The sequence below is a fragment of the Homalodisca vitripennis genome, chromosome 5 (assembly GCF_021130785.1).
Source record: "Homalodisca vitripennis isolate AUS2020 chromosome 5, UT_GWSS_2.1, whole genome shotgun sequence".
In the NCBI taxonomy this organism is placed as follows: Eukaryota; Metazoa; Arthropoda; class Insecta; order Hemiptera; family Cicadellidae; genus Homalodisca; species Homalodisca vitripennis.
Window position 1 is genome coordinate 20,716,054 of NC_060211.1, and position 22,538 is coordinate 20,738,591.

At 33.3% G+C, this 22,538-nt stretch overlaps 1 protein-coding gene across 2 annotated transcripts in view; it reads left to right on the top strand.

Annotated features, from left to right (window-relative positions):
- Positions 1-22,538, top strand: part of LOC124361823 (meiosis regulator and mRNA stability factor 1-like) — a 40,834-nt gene that overhangs the window by 8,829 nt on the left and 9,467 nt on the right. Inside the window, exons 5-18 of one of the 2 annotated variants that reach the window (XM_046815819.1) lie at positions 1,465-1,589; positions 1,939-2,031; positions 4,220-4,324; positions 6,319-6,497; positions 7,467-7,862; positions 10,434-10,603; positions 12,360-12,577; positions 13,530-13,853; positions 13,935-14,090; positions 14,228-14,455; positions 14,709-14,915; positions 16,773-17,028; positions 18,124-18,210; positions 22,224-22,279. In XM_046815819.1, coding sequence (XP_046671775.1) covers positions 1,465-1,589; positions 1,939-2,031; positions 4,220-4,324; positions 6,319-6,497; positions 7,467-7,862; positions 10,434-10,603; positions 12,360-12,577; positions 13,530-13,853; positions 13,935-14,090; positions 14,228-14,455; positions 14,709-14,915; positions 16,773-17,028; positions 18,124-18,210; positions 22,224-22,279 — 2,600 coding nt within the window. Of the gene's footprint in view, positions 1-1,464; positions 1,590-1,938; positions 2,032-4,195; positions 4,325-6,318; positions 6,498-7,466; positions 7,863-10,433; positions 10,604-12,359; positions 12,578-13,529; positions 13,854-13,934; positions 14,091-14,227; positions 14,456-14,708; positions 14,916-16,772; positions 17,029-18,123; positions 18,211-22,223; positions 22,280-22,538 lie in introns of both variants that reach the window. The other variant, XM_046815818.1, reaches the window with a different exon arrangement.

Below are 22,538 nucleotides of genomic sequence, written 5' to 3' on the forward strand. Positions count from 1 at the left end.
GTAATAGACTTGCAACCTAGTATGTGGAGTCCAATCAGTCTTAAGAGATTAAAAAAGTTGGTGACCAAGATGTTCAAAGGTAAGAAAGTAGTCAGGAAAATATTGGTGGGGGGTGGGTGGTCCAGACAACTGATATTTCCCGTAGTGAGTAGAGAGTAAGGCCCCATTTTGTTCTTTCAAAAGTTCTTGACCCGTTTCTTTGTTAAGAATGATCTTTCAGCAGTCAGTAATACTGAATTATTTAAATAATAATAATCTTTCACTAAAAAAGTAATTGAAAAAATTAAAAATTTGGAGGGGAGTCCGGACCCCTTGGGCCCCCTCGCTGGTTACGTCCTTGTCAAAAGGAACTCTTTGAATCATTTGGCAACAGACAGACCTAGACTATCAAAGAGGTCTGTCTAGTCTACCTAGTAGCCATCCAGTGTAATAGGTGAAGAGGTATTCTCATTGTATCATCAGGTACACAATTGAGTGCACTACAATGTTTTAGACATTATTCCAAAACACAGCGGAGCAGCAGAGTATTTTACACATAATGTAACTATGGTGGAAGGGGTTGATTCTATGTGAATGTTGAGTTTAGCTCCATTTCACCTTCCACTTAGTGCAGTGTCTGAAATCGGACACTATAATAGACTTGCAACCTAGTATGTGGAGTCCAAATCAGTCTTAAGAGATTAAAAAAGTTGGTGATGAAGAAGTTCACAAGGAAGGCCGTAGCCAGGAAAATATTGGTGGGGGGGGGGGGGGTCAATGAATCAAGTTTGTGACAGTATTAGATTTCAGATGCTGCACTACGTGGAATGTAAAAAGGAGCTAAAAAAAAACCGAGTAATTGTGAAAATTCCCTTCTATTATCCAAGGGTAATACGAGAAACTTTCAGTAGAACGTAAATAACTTAATAAAGATAGCATGCATGACATTTTATAAAAGCTGGCACACAGTGATACGGAAGTCATATTGATCATAACTAGTCGGTGTTTGGTTAAGTTTCAGTTAATCACGAATTTTTAGTCAATCAAGATAAAGCTCTGCACTTCAACTTGTCAATACAGATGACTGCTTATTATGGGTTTAACATTTGTTGACTTGATTGAAAATGGCTATCCACAGTGTAAGCCAAAATATTTTATGAAGTTATCTGAGTAAGCAATGTTTTTGTGCAGTGTGAACTGGAAGGTGATACACTGGTTGTGTAAGCCTAAGAACTAAAATTACAATTGTATCATTTTAAAATATTGCTCTCAATGGAGAGTAAACCCTTCACACTAGTTCGTAGTATTGGAAAGTAAGTAGAGTTAAGCTAACTCCAGTTAACTTTCCAATACTACGGACTAATGTGAAGGGTTTACTCTTCATTGAGAGCAATATTTTAAAAATTACTCGTCACTGAAAACACTATTGAGTGACACATTTTTGTCTAAAAATGGTAAAAGTATGATGTTTGAATCTACTTACAGGTGGAACCACCAATGGGCGTCATTCTTTTGATTCTCTGGTAAACACCGGAGAAGAAATCGATAGAGGACTGAAACGCTCCAGACCTCCATCACCCCTGGACAACTGGACCCCAAGTACCAATCAGGTGACACATTACACCTTATACAATGTTATGTATCAGAATGGATGAAATTAGAGCAAATTTCTATTACTTCCTTGGTGTATAAAAATTTCATGGACAATATCGTTGATTAAAAGTATAAATTTGTTAAAAGATATACTTAACATTCAAGGCAATTATTAAAAATAATAAAATTATTTCAAAATAAAAAAATAAAAGAATTACTAGTGAAATGATAATGTAAACAATTATTGTTTAAAATCATTGCTTTTTTGTTATAAATTGAAATCCATGTTGAAAATAAAGCCAAACAATATGTTCTAGAGAAACCATAATCAATTCTAGTGAACTAAGTGTGAACTTTGTGTGGCAGGGAGGACGCAAGTGCCCAACCCCTTCCTACCCCATGGTGGGACTCAACACTTCCATTCCACCCCCTCAATTGTCTCGGAGCAAGGAGAGCGAGGTTAGTTCATATACATTTGGCACATTTGCAATAAAGTTCTACAATAATACAATGATTCTATTAAATACACTAATATATCAATATTCTGTTTATAATTGTTTATTTAAGATTTAAATTTTTTTAACACCCTACTGGAATAGAGTAAATTCCTACATAAGACTATTTTAATTACTTTTATTTGATAAAGTTTGTTGGTAAACTTTGCTGTGGTATCAAAATGGTTGCATTTTCAGCCATTGGCCTTGCAATGAACCCATTTTTCAAATATAAAATATATATGATGAAATAAATGAATATTTTCTCAATATGCACAATATGCACTATTGCATATTGACAAAGTCATGATTGGGCATATTTCTTTAACAATCATAATTTAAATTTAATACAAAGGTAAATGTTAATTAAAATATATACCATTCAGATATTTGTTTCAATGAACTTTTATCAAACAATTATTATTTAAATAATTCAGTATTACTGACATTTACTGCAGACAGATCATTGAAACAAGATCATTTGAACATTTAAACCGATCAAGAACTTTTTAAGGAACAAAATGGGGAATGAGCGGTTGACTGAACTTACTTTCTATCCACTTGGTAAAATATAAGTTGTCTTGACCCCCAAAATTATTTCCTGGCTACATTCTTGGCTGAATGGCAGAGTTGGTGACGAATTGGTCTGTTGGCCTTTGAGTCTAATTATAGATAGTGCAGGTTCAAATCCTGTATTTTGACTATTAAACTTTTTATTACTACTGTTGACTTAGTACTGTAGCACATGACAATAGATAGAATAAAGCTCAAAATGGGATCAGGCTCTCTCTTTTGTTAAAAAAAGCTTCAAAATATTACTTAAATAAAATTTTAAATATTCATAATAAATATCAGCAATAATAAATATAAAGTATGACAAATTAATTGGCTGAGCATTATAAAACATATTACTTAGAGATAAGTTACAGCACAACTTGTTCTGAAGGCATTTTTAACTCATTGATGGTGCATATCTGTTTATAGGAGGTTTCTCATTATATCCTTTGCAAAGCTGTTACATGACACATGGTTTAGCGTATTTCTACTTTGTAATGTATGACAAATAACATGTAATAGTTACATAATAAATTAATTACACAAACAATTTTATATACAAGGTAAGAACATGCCACACTACGTGTTGCATAATAGGCTTCACTGAGATTGCATGCAAAAATTTCAAGTTTATAGAGCATTTCATTTTTAAGATGCTCTGCAGACAGTGATCATACAGAAAAGAAAGTTTACATCCCCCGCAGACAAAAGAGAAATTGTTTTTGTCTACTGGCTTCAATGACACTCAGCCAAACTGCATGGTTTTGCATACATTATCATAGAGTTCATTCTTGTCTACGTAGAAGTGAAGATTCATGCCAAAATTTAGAGCTTACAGATATAGTCTTTCTCAAGATATCTTGCCACATGATATATTCAAAGTTTTGTTAATTTTGTTGGGTTTCACAAAATTACTATAAAATAATCAAAGTTTACACATGAAGTCATCAAAAATTTTTTTATGTATTGGAGTAGTAGGCTGGATGTGTTAATATGCCATATTGTTAAATCTCAAATGATTGTTCTCAGTTTGATTACAAATTTATTTATTTAGCTATTTTCTCGTAGTCATTATAATTATCCATAGGCGTCATAACAGTGTTTAAATAATAAAAATCTGCACACCATCACCATAAAATGATTTTGGGGTAGTATGTCACATGTTAAAATATCTCTTATGAGTTTGGTTACAAACTTATTTATTTCGCTGTTTTCCCATTGCCATCACGGTACCCATAAGAAAAATGTAAAATTATTTACTAACGCTCAGTGAAATTCCTAACAGTGAGTCTTTTATAATCAAACTCATTGTTGCCTATATAGAAATGAAGCATCTTGCAAAATTTCAAGTCTATAAATCAGTTTGTTTTTTAGATACCGTGCGGACAGACAGACAGAAATGAAATTTTTCTAGCCTATCAAGTCATCACTAACTGTATAACTGTAAACAATTTTATTTCCAGTTAATTAGAATGAACCAATATTACAGTGGTAAAAAATGTAGAACCTAAAAATAAATGGGGAATTTTACATAAGGTAATATTAAATTTTTTATTTTCATTGATGATTAACAGCACTTGTTCCACCCAATATCACAGACCACCTGCAACCCCGTGGAGCTCCATGTCACTAACCTGGACCAGAGTATTGATCTTCGAGAAATGAAGAAACTGCTCATGTCTGCCTTCAGAGAGCATGTTATGGTACGTTTGGACTTTAGTTATTAAGACAGGAAATAACAAAGATCACTTATCCACCAGACTTATCTAATTGGCACCTTAGATAAATTGGTACTGGTAATAAAGAAAGAAAGAAAGAAAGAAACTTTATTTCTCACAAATAAAAAATTACAGATACGATTTTTATAAAATTTTACAAACTAACCAAAAAAACATTACATTTACTTACACATAAACAATACATACATATGCAACTAAAACTACTATAACACTATCACTATGAGAAATAAAGAGAAAAAACTCCAAGGCAAAGCCTGTTTGGAGTAATAAATATAATAAAAGTAACAGAAAACTAGCAGCTTTACAAACAGTACAGTAATATTTTTAGTAAAACTTATTTATTTTTACTCTACATGAAGTTCGTGATAAACACAACTAAATTAATAAAAAATGTTAACTATACATAAAATAATCAACTAAGCCTAAATGTAAAAAATTAAACAAATAAACATGGAGAACACAATGAACACAACCAGAACATAAATTAAATTATGCATTATTATCATTATTGGAAACAGATTACAAGGAAAGGAAAAATCTCATTTTAAACATTAATTTTAAAAATTACTTAAAATTAAAAAATAATACCATTAACTTTGGATAGTTTGTGATAGGATTATATTAGCATAGAGCACTACCTATTAACTACACGGCAAACAATTTCAAAAAATCAAACATTTGTAATAGCTAAAAAATAATAATACAATTTTTTATAAATTTATTTTTTAGTAATTTATAATAAAACAATTTTTATAATATTTTAGACAGTTTGTATTCAAAAATATTTTAATAATAAGAAAAGAAATAGTACTATAATTTTTCTGTAGATAAATAAACATTTTATGTTCAAACTCTGTGGTTTTGATGACATACCAGACTTACGATCTAACACTCTAATGTTCTAACAGGTGCTGCACGTATCAGTGTTTGTTCAGTCAGATGGCACTCTGGCTGCTTCGGTCAAGGTGCCATCCATGCAAGATGAATGATCTAACACTCTAATGTTCTAACAGGTGCTGCACATATCAGTGTTTGTTCAATCAGATGGCACTCTGGCTGCTTCGGTCAAGGTGTCATCCATGCAAGATGTATGATCTAACGCTGAAATGTTCTAACAGGTGCTGCACGTATCAGTGTTTGTTCAGTCAGATGGCACTCTGGCTGCTTCGGTTAAGGTGCCATCCATGCAAGATGTATGATCTAACACTCTAATGTTCTAACAGGTGCTACACATATCAGTGTTTGTTCAGTCAGATGGCACTCTGGCTGCTTCGGTCAAGGTGTCATCCATGCAAGATGTATGATCTAACGCTGAAATGTTCTAACAGGTGCTGCACGTATCAGTGTTTGTTCAGTCAGATGGCACTCTGGCTGCTTCGGTCAAGGTGTCATCCATGCAAGATGTATGATCTAACGCTGAAATGTTCTAACAGGTGCTGCACGTATCAGTGTTTGTTCAGTCAGATGGCACTCTGGCTGCTTCGGTCAAGGTGTCATCCATGCAAGATGTATGATCTAACGCTGAAATGTTCTAACAGGTGCTGCACGTATCAGTGTTTGTTCAGTCAGATGGCACTCTGGCTGCTTCGGTCAAGGTGCCATTCATGCAAGATGTATGATCTAACACTCTAATGTTCTAACAGGTGCTGCACATATCAGTGTTTGTTCAGTCAGATGGCACTCTGGCTGCTTCGGTCAAGGTGTCATCCATGCAAGATGTATGATCTAACGCTGAAATGTTCTAACAGGTGCTGCACGTATCAGTGTTTGTTCAGTCAGATGGCACTCTGGCTGCTTCGGTTAAGGTGCAATCTATGCAAGATGTATGATCTAACACTCTAATGTTTTAACAGGTGCTGCACATATCAGTGTTTGTTCAGTCAGATGGCACTCTGGCTGCTTCGGTCAAGGTGTCATCCATGCAAGATGTATGATCTAACACTCTAATGTTCTAACAGGTGCTGCACGTATCAGTGTTTGTTCAGTCAGATGGCACTCTGGCTGCTTCGGTCAAGGTGCCATCCATGCAAGATGCTCAATACGCCATCTCACAGCTACACAGACGTAAAGTGGGCTTCAAACGCATCATGATAGCCCACGCCCACTCTACCACTCCACAGAACCCTCAGTATATCAAGTTAGTTCACAAACAATTCAATAGTTGTTAGTTTAAGTTGTTCCAGAAATGTTAGTAAGGAACAACTTCCTATTAGATTTATATTAAAACTATAGTACTTAATATTATTTTCAGTTTTCCAGTTAAATTTGTCTTTGACAGCATTTAAACAAATATATCCATATTCATTTTGATTGATACGTCGAGTACTATTTGAAAACAAAATTGTTTAATAAAACATTAAGATATAAATGGAGTACTATTTGAAAACAAAATTGTTTAATGAAACATTAAGATATAAATGGAATTTTTAAAATTTATCATGTCTTTTATTCTTTTATTAAATTTTGATAACAAAGAACAAAATACAAGTTATTTACAGCTGGAATGCATGTAATGAGATATCCTAAAATTAACTACAAGTTAAAGATCAAAATCTATTAAAAGATTTTGTTTAGTACAATTTCTACAAGATGGAAAATCATTTTTATATACAAAGTCCACTTTATTTCAATCATGTGAGTAAACGTTCTAATTTAGTTTACATGTTTTACTTATTTATCAACTGCGTACCCAATTTTTGTGTTCATAAATTTCAAAGATTTATGATATCTTTATATAAATATGTTAAATTTCAGTATGACTCTCAAAATCTTACCTACTCTTTCAAAACATAAAAAAAATCACAGTATCAGGAAACAACATATTGTTGTAGTAATTGTTTATGTGAATAAAAAAGATTGGAAAACAATGTAACAAGGTTTGTAATATTAAAACCTGCATTGTGGCTCTACACTGAGTGATACTCAAGTAATTACTCGTAATCACCCAGTATACTCAGTACTCGTAATCACCCAGTATACTCTAGGGCATCTGCTGTAGTCAACGTGTTACGTTTTATACAATAATGTAACTAAACGTATTACATAAACGTATTTTAATCATCATTACGTATCCAATGTATCAAAATAAACTTGTGTATGATTTTAGAAACCAGATCGTCTCACTCCTCCTCGAGGTTCCAGGCCATAAGATGCCGCTGTTCACTTTCCGAGAGCTGTTCGCTAGTCGCTTCCTCACCTCGGTTAGTGTCTCGGATCTGTATCGGATGAGGGATGTGTGCATCATCACCGAGGAGAATAACGGGCGGACCATCTCTCTGAATCCTGAATATCGCAACACTCCTTCCCCTGCGTCCTCCAGTGAGAACGGCAGCCTAGATCTCCCTTTCTGCCTGCGTCACTCGCAGCAGCTGGGAGCAGGTGATAAGGGGTGGGCCGAGCAGGAGCAACCCAGTCTAGCCAACGTCAGGGTGCAGCTATCTGTCCTGTCTGAGCGTGTGGCCAGCCTGGTACAGAGTCATGACAACTACCTCCCTCTAGCCAGGTAGCTGTATAGCATTTCATCTCAATCAACAATATCGAGTATTATTAGTGAAATTAAAACATTAATACAATTTTTGGTATGTATTTTATATGTAATTTAAAAGTATAAAATATTACAAAAGCACAACATATGATTTAAAATAAAATATATAGTATAAAAATAAATAAATGTTTATTTAACACCAAAAGTTCACTGACAAAAATAGAAATAGGTTTTTAGTGCAAATAATGCAGTAGTACTTACCAAGCAATTCACATTTTTAATAGTTTTAACACATGGAAACATAGAGAACCAAGAAGTAAAAACCCAAAAGACCAATTATTGGTCGCTTAAAGATTCTGAAAAGAAATATGGTTCATTATCTTGTGAAAAAGCAATTTTATTGATACATCTCCAAACAGATTGTTATAATGTTTAAAACATTATAAGATTCTATTGCTTTCACAGTTATTTTATTAAACTTTCATTCCACAAATGAATATTTGTTATGAGGATAGCGCAACATACGGTTAAGCCAGATCACATGTTGTGTAACAGGCTTAACTAAAGTTATGCAAAATGTCATTATCGAGATTTTCTGCAGACAGATGAGAATCGGGCAGAAAATAAATCTTTACAGCCCCCAGGTAGACAGTGTAGAAATTTTGTCAACCTACTGAGTGAGAGGCTTCACTGACACTCAGCCAAATCCCACGCATATACATGTACCATCATCACAGTCTTGCCTGTGTAAAAATGCTAAAGTTAGTTTCATGCAAAATTTTGAGTTAAATTTACATGAAATCGTGGTTGTGATATCCTTGCAGATTGTTACGCTTTGTAAATGCTCAGCAAAATTCTATACAGGAACATGTCAACCATCAAGTACCTGTGTAAAAATGAAATTATATACAAAATTACAAGTCTCTTTTTTAGCTCCATCCATTCTTGAGATATCCAGTGGAAAACGGACACACAGAGAGGAGAACAGTTTTGTTAGAACCCTTTTATTCATAGCTAAGCAAAATATTTAACATTTCAAATTTAGAACTAAATTCATTCTCAAATATACCACTCCGAGTTATACACTTTTGCTAATAGTCCGTCAAATCCCATTGGATCCCAGGAACATGCGCCATTATTATCTATATAGGTAGAATTGTAACTTTACACAAAATTTCAAGTCTGTGTAGATCAGTTCGTTCTCAATATAACGTGTGGAGAGACAGAGAGAAATAAAATTGTTCCTGCTCCTTGAGTGAAAAGCGTGAAAAGCTTTGCTAACATTCTGCAGAGCCATTCCTAGGGTTGGGGTGGCCAGGGCAAGCATAGCCTTGATGCCCCTCTCCACCAACATAAATATAATGATATAATTATAATTTCTATATTTAGCCATATTATTCCTCAGACTCCAAATACAGTACTCACGGCAGCTTGCCTTGGCTACCCACTCCCATTTCAAAAGGTCATGACATTCACAGAATGTTTATTTATAGAACACAGTTTTTTATAGCTGCTCAAAAATGTCTTCCTGATGTTAATACACTTGACAAGTAGCATAACTAACATTGTAAGGAGGATCCTGAGATAGATTTGCAGATACCTATTGAACCTATTGCATTGTGAAGATTAGGTCTTAAAACAAAAAAGTTTATGTTAAGTTTGCCATTTTAGTGGGGAGGTGAGCGTGTACAAATTTTCAAAAATGTAAAAATAACAGTCACATGGAAATATTTGAGCGTGTGACATTCTAGTGTATAAGCGCTATGTCTTTCTAATAAGTGAGAGATCTGACTAGTAGTGAGTTGTCGTAAAAAGAGGTAGGAAAAAAAAGTTATTTGAGCATGTCAGATATTCAGAGGAAAAGTTAAGTGAACTAAAAAAATGTCCTATTCAAATATGTCTGACGATTTGGACGCGACCAAAAGTCATGACAGATTTTTGAAGATCTAAAAAAATGTGACCTTGAAATTATTGAAATGCATATACTGCATTAAATTTAGAAAATTGTTTTAAGACAGAACAAACAATCTAAGCATCTTTTCCAAAGATGCCAGATTTTATTGTCTAAGTCTACAACAGCAAACACATTATTATTGTGATCAGCTGAGATGGTATTATGTGGGCAGACGTTAGTGTGTGGGGATGGCACGAGAGAGTGAGAGATAGAGAAAGAGTGAGAAGGAAGAGAAATACGGAGTGGGAAATACAGTTCTCTATAGCCGTACATTCCACACTTTATTTATGGTTTTAGCTACATCGCCCCATGAAAATTGTCAGATTATATTTTTCCGTAAATCTTAAAAAAAAATTCAACCATGCTCGAGTATTTCAGATGACGTCTTTTACAACTTTGTGATTTGCTCATTTCCTTACGCCACGATCAAATCGTCAGATTATTGAAATATATACTGTTCTTCATGTACTTAACTAACCATGTCTTAATTTGATGAGCTGGAGTTTTATACATAGTAGGGGTACATTACAGGGTACATGGTTTCTCACCTTATGATTTTCTGACGTGCTTGAGTAACATGCATAATCCCTGCTTGGGCTCCCCTACTATTAAATTACCTGTACGTCTTGTTCTAGCCTAATGGACTGCTATGCAGCCCAGTTCGATCCGCTGCCAGTGGACGAGCAAAGTGTGCCCTTGGAACACCTTGTCACTTGCATCACTAACGTGGAGCTGGTTCACTCTGGTAGCAACAAGCATCTGCGCTTGTGTCCTCAGAAGCCTCCAGTGGATAACAGGAAGGATGGTGAGAAACCGCACAGTAAATCTGCTAAGTTATTGTAGTTTTCTAACTACTGCCTCTGTGTGTACTCTAAATGAAATAATCTTATCGTAGTATTAATTACAATTAGGCGGCAATTATCAAAACTTGATGCAGTCAATTCCTTTTCTTATGACTGAAATTTTGAATAAATCAGACCTTGTAAAGGTAATAAGGTTTAGGATAATTGCCATTGCTATATGTAACAACAGTATCACTACGATTTGAATATTAGAGAACATGAATGAGGCCTAGTATTGAATTTTGAAAATCAGGTTTTGTTTTAAGAAATATTTACGAAGATATTTTGCATGGCTACATAAATGTCCGTTACCGGTAATATAGTACTTAGTACCATGGTTTAGAGACTGTTTCCATCGTAATTTTCAAAAACTACTGTTGTACTTTACACACAGTGATTATTTTATTCAAAGTAGTTACTGTTAAAGTTGATTCATTTAGAATTTAATCCTCTGGGGATGACAGACACTACGGATCTGTTATAGTAGTAAGCCATGACATTAAACCTTATTCTATAAGGATTAATTCACTTTGCGTTGTACAACACTTGCTGCATATTCGTTTAATGTCAAGATTGTGTACTATGATGAACCATTAGCTTGATTACGTATGGTTATTTTGTATTATCAATTTTAAATCTATATAATCCTGATTTTATTGCGATTATACATTAAAAGTACAGAACGTAAAAGGACAGCTCAAAACATGATGTGCGTTGTATAAGGAATGTTCAATGAGAGCAACTCTTACAACATAAAAAACACCTTTATGTTCACCATCTTTAGTAAGAGTGTTATGGTCGACTTATTTAATAATTTCTGTGATATACTGAATTTAAGGTGCTTTCTGGTAATTATTGGAGAAACACTTTTTCTTTACAAAGTCTATTTGGTAATATAATCACAGTCCTGTGGGGTTGGAAGAGTCAGTTAATCTGTCCGCACATCCCACATATGGCAGTTGGGTTAGTTCTGATCAGGAATTTGGGTATTCATGATTTTTCTATTGTTACTTTCTAATTAATATACTGAAATTTTCCATTTGTTTCCCATCGCTGCTGCTAAAAATGTTATGGTTTTCCTAGAAAGATTCTCTTCTGACTGGCATATATCTTCCTATTGGACCTACACTGGGCACAGCAAAATTTGATGTGTCACTTTCATTTGGGCTACCCCATGGATGTCCAGAATCGGCACATCGTTAACTAAAAATGTCATATTGGAGTATAAGGATAGATCGATATGTCTAGTATACTGTGCAGGATGGCTGTTGGAGTGGATGGAGCTTCCTTAGTGTTAAAGGCTTTTGCTAGCACATAAACAGGGGTACCTTCCCCTACTTCCTTTGACTGAAGGAATCTGGAACAAAGCTAGCCATCCCTTCTTTCAAGGTGACATGATGGAGATACTTGTATAGCCTGCTCTGGTACGAAGGCCTCATCAGATCTCAACAGGAGATGACCACTACCACCAACCTAAGCTACATAAAAAAAATCATATCGCTCTGGAAGCAAGCAGAAAGGTTCTTTTAGGACTAAGTACAATAAGAGGTTTCTCAGCTTCTTGTTCTAAATAAAAAAAACTAGGTTATGGTGGAAAACATATTAAGTATGAGATAATTAGACATGTATTCCATGGAGGCTTATAAGTTTTGTAAATTCATTTAAACCATCCCATTAAAACTGCGCTGACCTCTGACACGTATGTGTAATATATTGCAGACTCGCTAATAATGTGTGTGAGTCCCTGCTTGGCCAAACAAGTCACCCTGTTTGCTCGAGAGTTGGTGGACCTACTGAAGATGCAGCCCCACTGTCAGCTCACATTCAACCGGTTCATCCCGGCATATCATCACCACTTTGGGCGGCAGTGCCGAGTCGCAGACTATGGCTTCACCAAACTGATTGATCTGCTGGAACAATTACCTCATGTTGTTCAGGTTTGTACCACTAAAAATAATCAGCTTAACTTCCAAGTCTGTGATTAAAAGGTATAACCCAGTTTTGCTTATAACTGCCATGCCTTTGTTTACATGTTTCCAACAGCTGCATGGTTGTGTACGGTAATGCATGATAACTGTAAACAACACACCCTAGCAGTGCTTGCTTGAACTAAAAGAACTGAATAGTAGCAATGTTTGATTCCTACTAGTCAATAGACTCATTATGAAATTATTACTAGAATATATGCTGTGTTCATAATGCTTAATCAACACACAAATGTTTTAGGATTTTCTATAGAGGTGTTTTGTCTTTATTTTTTTGTTTTGCTTTCATTAGTAAGGGAGGAACTAGTAGAAAGAATAATGAATATAAATAGTACTGTTTAAAATTTACTCACTTCTAAATTGGGCTTGGATCAGTGTAACTATTACAAAAAAAAAAAAAAAAAAAAAAAACATTTGAATGATGTGAGAATTGGTTGTGACCCAAATTATCTCACAATATCTAACAGTCTATTTACAGACATATGTAACATGTATCTCTATTAGATTTTAATTGTAAGAAATTACCATTAATAAAATTAATATTAATTTAGTAAGATTATAAAAATTAATCTGACACTCCAGAGGTTAAAAAAATGTGTTACAAAAACATGGAAAATCCAAATGATGCTTTTTATAGTCTCTTAACTTTTAAATCGTGTAAAAAAGCATATAATTAAAAAATATATAGCCTAAATGCCCTGTGTTGATTTAATGACGTTTAATTTTTCCTGTTTGAAGCATATTCAAATTTAATCTTTGTACACTTGTATGTTGGTACAACTAGAAGGACCTTCAATTATTTTGTTTGGTCAAAATGTAAATAATTAAATTTATGAAACGTAAAATTTTAAATAATTTATAAATCACATTAGTGTTCATATACACGTTTTAGTTATTGGTGCAGGTGATGGGGGAGGGTAACAAGCGAGTTGTGACGCTGTCCCATAGAGCTCAAGTGCGTCGCTTCACCTCAGACTTGCTACGTGTGCTCAAGTCACAGGCCAGTAAACAGCTGTTAGTCTCCGAGTTACATCAGCTTTTTGAACGTACACTGGGTCGCACATTTGACCCAGTCGACTACGGCCTATGTTACCTGGAGGACTTACTCAGTCAGCTGTCTGCCAACATCGTACTGGTGTCAGGAGAGGGAAGCGAGCTTACCATTGCCATCCCTAAACGTGAGCAGACACCCGAGGAGATAGAGAGAACTAAACAGTTCGCAAGTCAGGTTTGTATCAATTAGTGAGTTTTAACTATTGCAGGACCGTACACGTTCTTAATATACTGTTAATTATTTTCGGATGCTCAGGTGATAGAGCTACTGAGCCACACACCACAGTGTTCCATGGAGTTTGCCAAATTCATCCCGGCTTACCATCATCACTACGGAACACAATGCAGAGTCGCTGATTTTGGGTTTACCAAACTAATAGAGCTTTTCGAAGCTATCCCACAAGTCGTAAAGGTTAGTTTTATTCTTTGTTTTGTTACAGGACAGTTGTAAGTTTTTGCTTGTACAGATAAAAAAAATCCTTTTATTTGGGTATTGAAGGAAATGAGAATACTTAACTGTGAGGTTAAATGATGTTCTCTTGAGTCTAGGTTGAGGAAGAAGGAGAAGGTGTTCGGAAGGTATCTCTGACCCAACCAGAGAAACTGAAGGTTCTGGCCAATCAGATGGCTGAGTTGATACTACCAAGGTTTCCTCCAGGTCTTTCCTTAGAAAACGTCCACTCTGCTTACCTCTGGCAGTTTGGCTATGCTCTCAAACCATCCGCATACGACTGCTCCGATCTCCTAGAACTCCTAGACAAGTTGCCTAATATTAAGGTTGGCATTTTTAATCGAAGTTAAATACTTAATTTCTTTGTGCTATAGCAATAACACTTTTAAATTGAAAATATGTTTGTCACAAAAATACAATCAAAATCACATGTACCTAAAACCTTCACTTTATTCAATATGAACATTTAAAGTGAAAATTCTTGTCGCAAATTGTGATTTCTCAGATGAGACTTTTAGCTCCATTTTCAGGAAAGTGCAGATTTATCAAATATGTACTAAGAATGTTAATATCTTGCAGGTTATATCTTGCGGTGATGGTTCATCTCTCATCACTCCCATGGACCACAGCAAGTCCCGCACACAGTGTTTGCGTATCCTGCGCATCCTGTGGGAACATGATGACGGGAAGATGAGTCTTGCAGAGTTTGAACAGACCTTCCACCAGTACTACCAGGAGCCTTGTGAACAAAGCTTTCTGGAAACTGAGATGGAAGGGGTTGTTGAGGTCAGTAACCGAAGAGCTGACGGTATAAAAAGTTAAAGGTTTATGACTAACTAAAGAGGTAGCTATACAAAAACCAATGGTTCTTCTTCTTCTAACTGTGGGGAGGGTGGCATATTCTAGGATGGCAAGAAGCCAAATGTAGTCCATGACTTATAACAACTCATTTGAAACCACATGCTTACAATGTTAATGACTAGATGGAATCTAACATTATTATTACAGTCAGTAATAATAATTGAACTAGAATTATTTGAATCCTATTCAACTAATAGAAAACAAATGGTTGTTCAGGACAAAGATAAGTCTGATGTTATTGAAGTTTGTGGTATTGAGTTATTGAAGTTAGAGTACCACAAGGTTCTGTTCTGGTACAACTGAGAGGAGGACCTGGCTTTGAGAAAGGCTCTGGAATGGTTCGAAGCTAACTAAATAATAAAAAAATTGAAAAAATAATATTTTCTTTAAATTATAGAATTTATAAAGATGTTAAACCTGTTAAGTTATTAGGAATACATCTGGATAGTATATATTGTTTATTAAGTGTATGTATGTGTTATTGTCATCATAGTTTTAGTATAGATTATTTATATATGTTTTAATTATTATTTAGTATAGATTATTTACATATTTATTTAATTAGGGTAGGGTACGATAAGCGGACCCGATTTTTTTATATCGAAGATTGTAATCATCGATACCTAATATTTGCATCTCAAATCCTAGAATATCAATCGATATAAAAGTATCTATAGTCCTCAATAACAATCATATGTTTTAAATTAAAATATGAATTTAATATTTACAGTGATCAAACAAATTATTATAACCAAAATTAGGAAAACTGAAGACGACCATATTTGCTCCTCTCACAGTTACAGTAAAGTTGTTTCTTTCCCACAAATTTCACATAATGAGTTTTTCGTTACGAGTCCAACATGTTGGTCACGAAAAACATGTCTTATCATCTTTCAAAGCAATGTCGTGTAGTTTTCTAAAATTGACTGCCATTGTTAATAATCAAATGTTACTTATACAAAATTGAAATATTACATTACGAGTGTTATTTGAAAGTGTTTATAGCTGTTGATATGGATTATTTAAGTTGTTCAAAATAATTAATCAGTATTGATTGATTATATCAATGGTTATGATTTAGTAATATCGTTTGCAAATTTCGATATAAAAAACCGGGTCCACTTATCGTACCCTACCCTTTAATTATTATAACTTCATTGTTAACTGTTATTACCTTATAGGTAATACCGATAATTTGACAACTGTCCTTTAGATAGAGATTTATATTTATATTAAGAAAATGATAATTGTAAATCTGATTTTATCAATTGCACAATGTGTTTAAAGACAATAAAAACTCTTGATTCTTGATCTAACATTATTATTAACTACTAGATGAAATCTAACATTATTATCAGGTTTGAGCACAAGAGCTGTTCCCCAATAACTAGATTTAACCACCTTAAATACTAACATTTACATTTTTATTTTTCTTCCGAATCATATATATATTACACTTATATTACCAAGCAATTAATAAAATTAGAAAATTTAAATAAATTGAGTTTTGAATGGATAATGTGACTGGGTGAATAATTACATGAAAAACAACATGTTTTTCATACAATTATATACTGATGTGTGTTTTTATCGGTGATGACAGGTAATGTTAGATAATCACTATCACTCTCTTCATTAAAAATATACTCTTTTCATTCTACATAAAGATCATTTCTCCACATATAAAACGTTGAACATGATGTGTATTAGTGATTGTGCTTACAAACTTTATACATGTTCCAATAAAATTGTTTAACTGAGATAAGATATGTGGTACTATAGGTGGATGAAGACTCGGTGCAACTAATGCCTCTGCAGCTGTTTGCTCGTGATCTGTATCAGCTGTTGTGTGCATCTGACGGCCGCCTACTACTGAGTGGTCTGGAAACAGCGTACCGGCACATGTACGGTGCTTGGCCGGCACCGGGTCAACTGGGCTACCCTTCTATCCCTGCTCTACTGCCGGCTTTGGACCACGTTGTTTCAGTCTCAGGTCGTGGTACCCGGCGCACCCTGATGCTCAACACCCAGTTGGCAGGTCTCAATCTAAATATTTTCAACTAAAACTTTTGGAACATAGGAACTTGCAAATGTATTTTAAAAATTTGATGGCTGTATAACAATGTTATAGTTAGAGCTATAATTTAATTTGTTAAAAAACCACAATCAGTAAAATTTTGTTCATTCTCAAAGAGAAGTTAAAAATGTTTTCTACAAGCTAAGACTGACTCTGAAGCGTTCCACTGTAATATAAAGCAAACATTTGAATTTAATGTAGATTATGTGTGGATTAAAATCTTTCCATTAAAAATACCTGTGAAAGCCTAATTAGAGTTTTAATATAATTGTATATTTATTATTTGCTGGTATTAATAGTCTTCAGCAGTTTGCTATTTATTTACTCTTGAATTAGAAAGTAATGCTAGTGAAGACCCTGATTTTCTGTCATTTCAATTACTGTAACTTGGTTATAAATAACATGACGGTTGAGCTTTCGGACAGATTACAACGTGCTCAAAATTATTGTGTTCGCTTTATCTTCAACCTTAGACGATATGACCATATAATACCATTCATCAATCAAATACATCTGCTAAAATCGAATCTACTCTGTCAGTTCCACACTCTTAGCACACAACATTCTATTTTGTATAACGATTATTCCCCTTCTTATCTCCCAGATCATATCAGAGGTATTCATAGTCGAGAACGGTTTGAGGAGTTAGTTTAGGACCATCTGTTTCGGGCCTCGTCAGGTTGACGATTTCATGGCATAGGGTATGGGATGATGGCTTTGTATGAATGGTGATGGGTGAATGTCTGTTAATTTCCTTCCAGTTTTTATTTCATTTATTTATTTTTAATTTCATGAAGAATTTTCTTTACATTTTATTATTTTATATACATATAGATTATAATTTTTTAATGTAAAACAGTAATGTAGACTATACTGTAGCTCTGTTTTACACTAAAAGTATCGCTTATAAATTTATATGGTTAGATGTAAGAGAGAACTTAATAGTCCTAACTTCGCCAATTGAATATGTTTTTGTTTGTGTTCATTAAGACATCTTCCAATTAATTTCATTTGATATAGCAAAATATTAAACTATTCAAGATTTTATCTTTACAGCTGTTGGGATCTCATTGCCCTCTAGCCTATTGAGGAACGGAGGACCTCACTTCAATAGTACCACTTCAGACGTATGTACTCACTCAGGTAAATACATATCCTATTGAATTATAGTCCGCACAAAGCAATGAATAATACTAGTTGTATCCAATACAGAGAGAAGCAAAGTTTTAAATATATATATATATATATAACTTTTATTGCAAATACTCGTTGTAGTAAAAGTGATTAAAAAGTTGACATTTTAAATATTTTCTTCAAGTTATCAATAAGGTATGACAATTATTTTGGTATTAACACAAAGTACGAGCATAATAAATCATACTAAAAGTTTAAACCAATAACTTGTCTTGGTTGATTTTCCCAATAAAAGGTTTGGTTGTATTCAATGTAATGTTCATTCGTTATTGAATAAGCTTAGTAAGCTGTATTATTTGAAAGCGATTATCTGCAGCTGTTGTGGAACATTTTATAATTGGTTTTAACTGGTGGTAACTTTTTATTGTGTTTTAAATTGTTGCTTTTAAAACAGTTTATAGAAATATAGTGAAGAGAATTCTGCTAAGTATGAAGATCAATTTTTAAGTTAAAATTTGTATTAGAAATACTTGATTTGAATGTTGACATTAACTCCTGTTAACCTTCCTCTTATTGCAACGTCTGGAATCTGACGCAATCTCAGACTTGACTCCTGGAATCTGATGTTCGTCTCAGGAGATCCAAAATAAGTCTGTGACAAAGAAGCTCTAAACGATCCCTTACATCGTTTGAGCGCCTGATAAGAGAATGAGACTGCCACTTCTTTTAGATTACACTGCATTATTGTATTTTGCAGTCTAGGTGGCTCTGATGTCAAAACGATTTAAAGGTCCGTTTTTAACTTCTTCATCACTGACTTTTTTTGGATCTCTTCAGACGAACATGACTCCAGATTACTTACTTTTGAATAAAAACTTTAAAAGATACAAAAATTTACAAAATAACAGTAAGAGTTCTAAGAGGTAAACTTGTAAATCTATTTAAATATTTAAAAAAACATACAAACCTAAACTTTGGTATCACTAGGCCGTAAAAAAATGTTAACCTAACTTTCAACAAACGTGTTGTACATGAAAGCAATAATTTCTTTTCATCATACTTTGTAGAGAGAAAGTAAAAACAAAACAACATAAAAATTTAACCAGTTTTAATCTTGATTCAGTTCTTTGCCTGATCTTTTGTAACAGAATTAAGTTTGTGTGTTAAAAAAAATAAATGTTCTTAATCAAAATACTATGACAGAAAAAAATAAATAACGATTTTAATCTGTAATATAATTTTTATGTTTCTTGGAGTCAGTATTTATGCTTGTATTATTCAGTTTCATTAGTTTTTACAGCAAAGTTTTAAATTAGTACATACTTAAAAAGGTTTTCCTTTAAATTTTCAACATTACAGCAAATTTAATTCAATGTAAGAAGTAACCAGTAAAGCAACTCAGAGACATTTGTTCAGTAAAAATCTACGTATGGATCAACAAGGAAATTAAATGAACAACTAAAGAGTTCCCACAAATATATATAAAGTATTATGTATAAAAATAAATGCTGATTTTGATTTTAACTACACATTGTACAACTCTAAAGTCTATCAATCCGTGCTCAGAATATTGGTTTTTAAATGCTTTTTTATGAGATAATGTAATTATTATGCAAATGTCTCTACTTAGATAACCCCTACTACTGGTTTATAACCTCTAGAACTTTTGACTGTAATCTAACTTAACTGATTGTGATAATGCAAAATGAGTTATCAAAAGGCAACTTTTTACAATTTGTAATGAATAGATCAAATGCTGAGCACGTTACTTTAATTTATCTATTAAGAAAGCGGAATTTTATTGCCTAGCCATCATACAACACATATATCTGTTTTATATTCAGTACAGTTACAAATGTATGTGTAAATACTCCTGACAATTAATAACACAGTCAAAATACAATTAAGTGTAAAAAAAAAACAAATAAGAATTAGAATTCGAAAGTAAAACAACATACATAGAATACTTAGATAAATAGTGTTAATTATTTTATATTTAATATGCCTGTAAATAAGCTGCTGTCATAAATACTTAAAATAAGCTACAAATAATTCGAAGTGAGTAATTTCTAAAAACTTTGGAAAGTGATTCTTACTTTCGTACTTACCAAATATTAACACTGAAAAACAGAATAAATAAGGCATAAGTACGTCACAAAAAGTGTCATAAGGCTTCGCAGAGATTGCATGGAGAAATTTCAAATCTCTAGATTTGGTCTTTTTATTCTCAAGATGTCCTGCAGATAGATACACAGAGTAACAATCACAAAACAATTGACATGACAATAATGCATAATAGACCTTATTCTTGTACAATACAGTTTCATGCAAAATTTCTACATTCAAGTCTACATATTAAATGTTTTTCAATACATCTTGCCTCATGATACATACATTCAGATTGTTGTTCTTTAAATTACGTTTCGTATCATTGTTTAACACCTTCACCACGACTTGTACCCCATTGGGTACACGCGATCTATCACAACTACCGTTGTGTACCCGATGGAGTACACACTGGGTTTTCATAAAGCATGTCATGCGCCCGATGGGGTACATGTTGCTATGCATTTCATTATCGCGGTTTTATTCTTTGCCTGTCTTGGTGGTTTGTTAAATGTGATCCCGCGCTTAAATAAATACTTTAAACCCATAGTGTAACCCATCGGGCACAAGATTGTTTAATTTTTAACTTAATTTTATTTTTTAGAAAAAAACATATTGAAAAAAATCTTTTTGTGCAAAGTCTACATACATTTTTATTTATTTATATTTAGACATTTAACGTAAAAAACTATTACAGCTTTTCGACATTATTATTGAAAAATTCTACTACAAATAAAGTGCGGAAAAACCATTATTATGAATGTGTTAAATAATATAAGTATGCACACCAATCCACCATAAAATTATACCGAGTTTGTTTACAAAGTTATTTATTCGCTATTTTCTTTTTGCCACATGGTTACCCAAACATCCAATGCAAAAATATTCACTAATGCACAGCCAAGTTTCATGGAGTGACATGCACCATGATTGAACTTGATGTTCCACAAATAGAAATGAAGCTTCATGCACAATTTCAAGTCTATAGGTTAATTCGTTTTTAAGATTTTCATGTGGACAGACAGAAAGAAATGAAACAGTTCTAGTCCCACGAGTGATAGGCTTCGCTTAAGCTCAGCCAACTAGGAGCTCAAATCTTACAAAATAATAGTGCAGAGTTCATTATATGGGGATTCAGACATTTACTTCATATTATTAATTTCCTATGACAGAAATACAGCCTATGTAAGACCAATGAAAGATGCTGTTTTCATAGGCCATAAATATATTTGATTATAATATGGCCTCCCAAGAATGCACCTTGGCACATTCATGACAATTTTTGTTCAAAAATTGCATAGTTAATTGGATTTTATAATTTAATTGAAGACCAAAGGTTAAATTTAATTTAAGCACACCATTTTTGTACAATATCATTTTGTAAATAAATTACACTAAAGTTTAATTATGAAATCTAAATGGTGAATAAGTAAATGTCAGACGATTGCACTGTAAATTTGAAAGGTTTCAATTTAAGACAATGTTACAAGTGCAAAAAGATGGAAAGAAATGATAAAGTTTTTAACGAGAAATTGTAAATTATGAGTAAAAGCAGTCTCAAAAAGATCCCTGTCATTCAATATTTATTCCTTTACTACAGGCTAAATAGAGAATAATTCAAAAGACAGAATAGTTTTCAAGGTTTGATGGAAAAGTCTAATGCTAATGTTTGAATGTTTTCCTGTGAAGACAAGTAGAATGATATAAAATAAAAATATTTTAGTTACAACTGACAAACTACTAGTGCAATGATTGATGTTAATTGCTTACCTAAGCAAGCAATTAATTTTAGCTGGTTGCCTTAATTTATTATTAAATGTTTCCATGCTAACTACCTTTTACATGTGTTTTACCCACAAATTCATTTAATAATGAATTTTGTTCTCTATGAAAATAAATTTTATGTCTGTCATCAGATATTCCGTTCCGGCGTTCCAATTCACAGTCACTCCTGAAAGGAGTTCACCTTAAGGTGAGTTTTTTGTTTACATCTATATATGTTATTAATCCATAAAAATAATAAATTAATTATAATTAATTGTTGTCATTTTTATAATACTATAGTATTTGAAGGTCCTGGAAAGCACAGTAGCAGTTCCAGAGCCATCAATACTACATATACTTAAGGAAATCTAAAGGATATTTTAGTACTAACCCTCACTCCACACTCTGTAAAGAGCTAAGGTGGTGCAATAGATTTATGGTTAAAACAATTTTTTTTATTTTTTCAT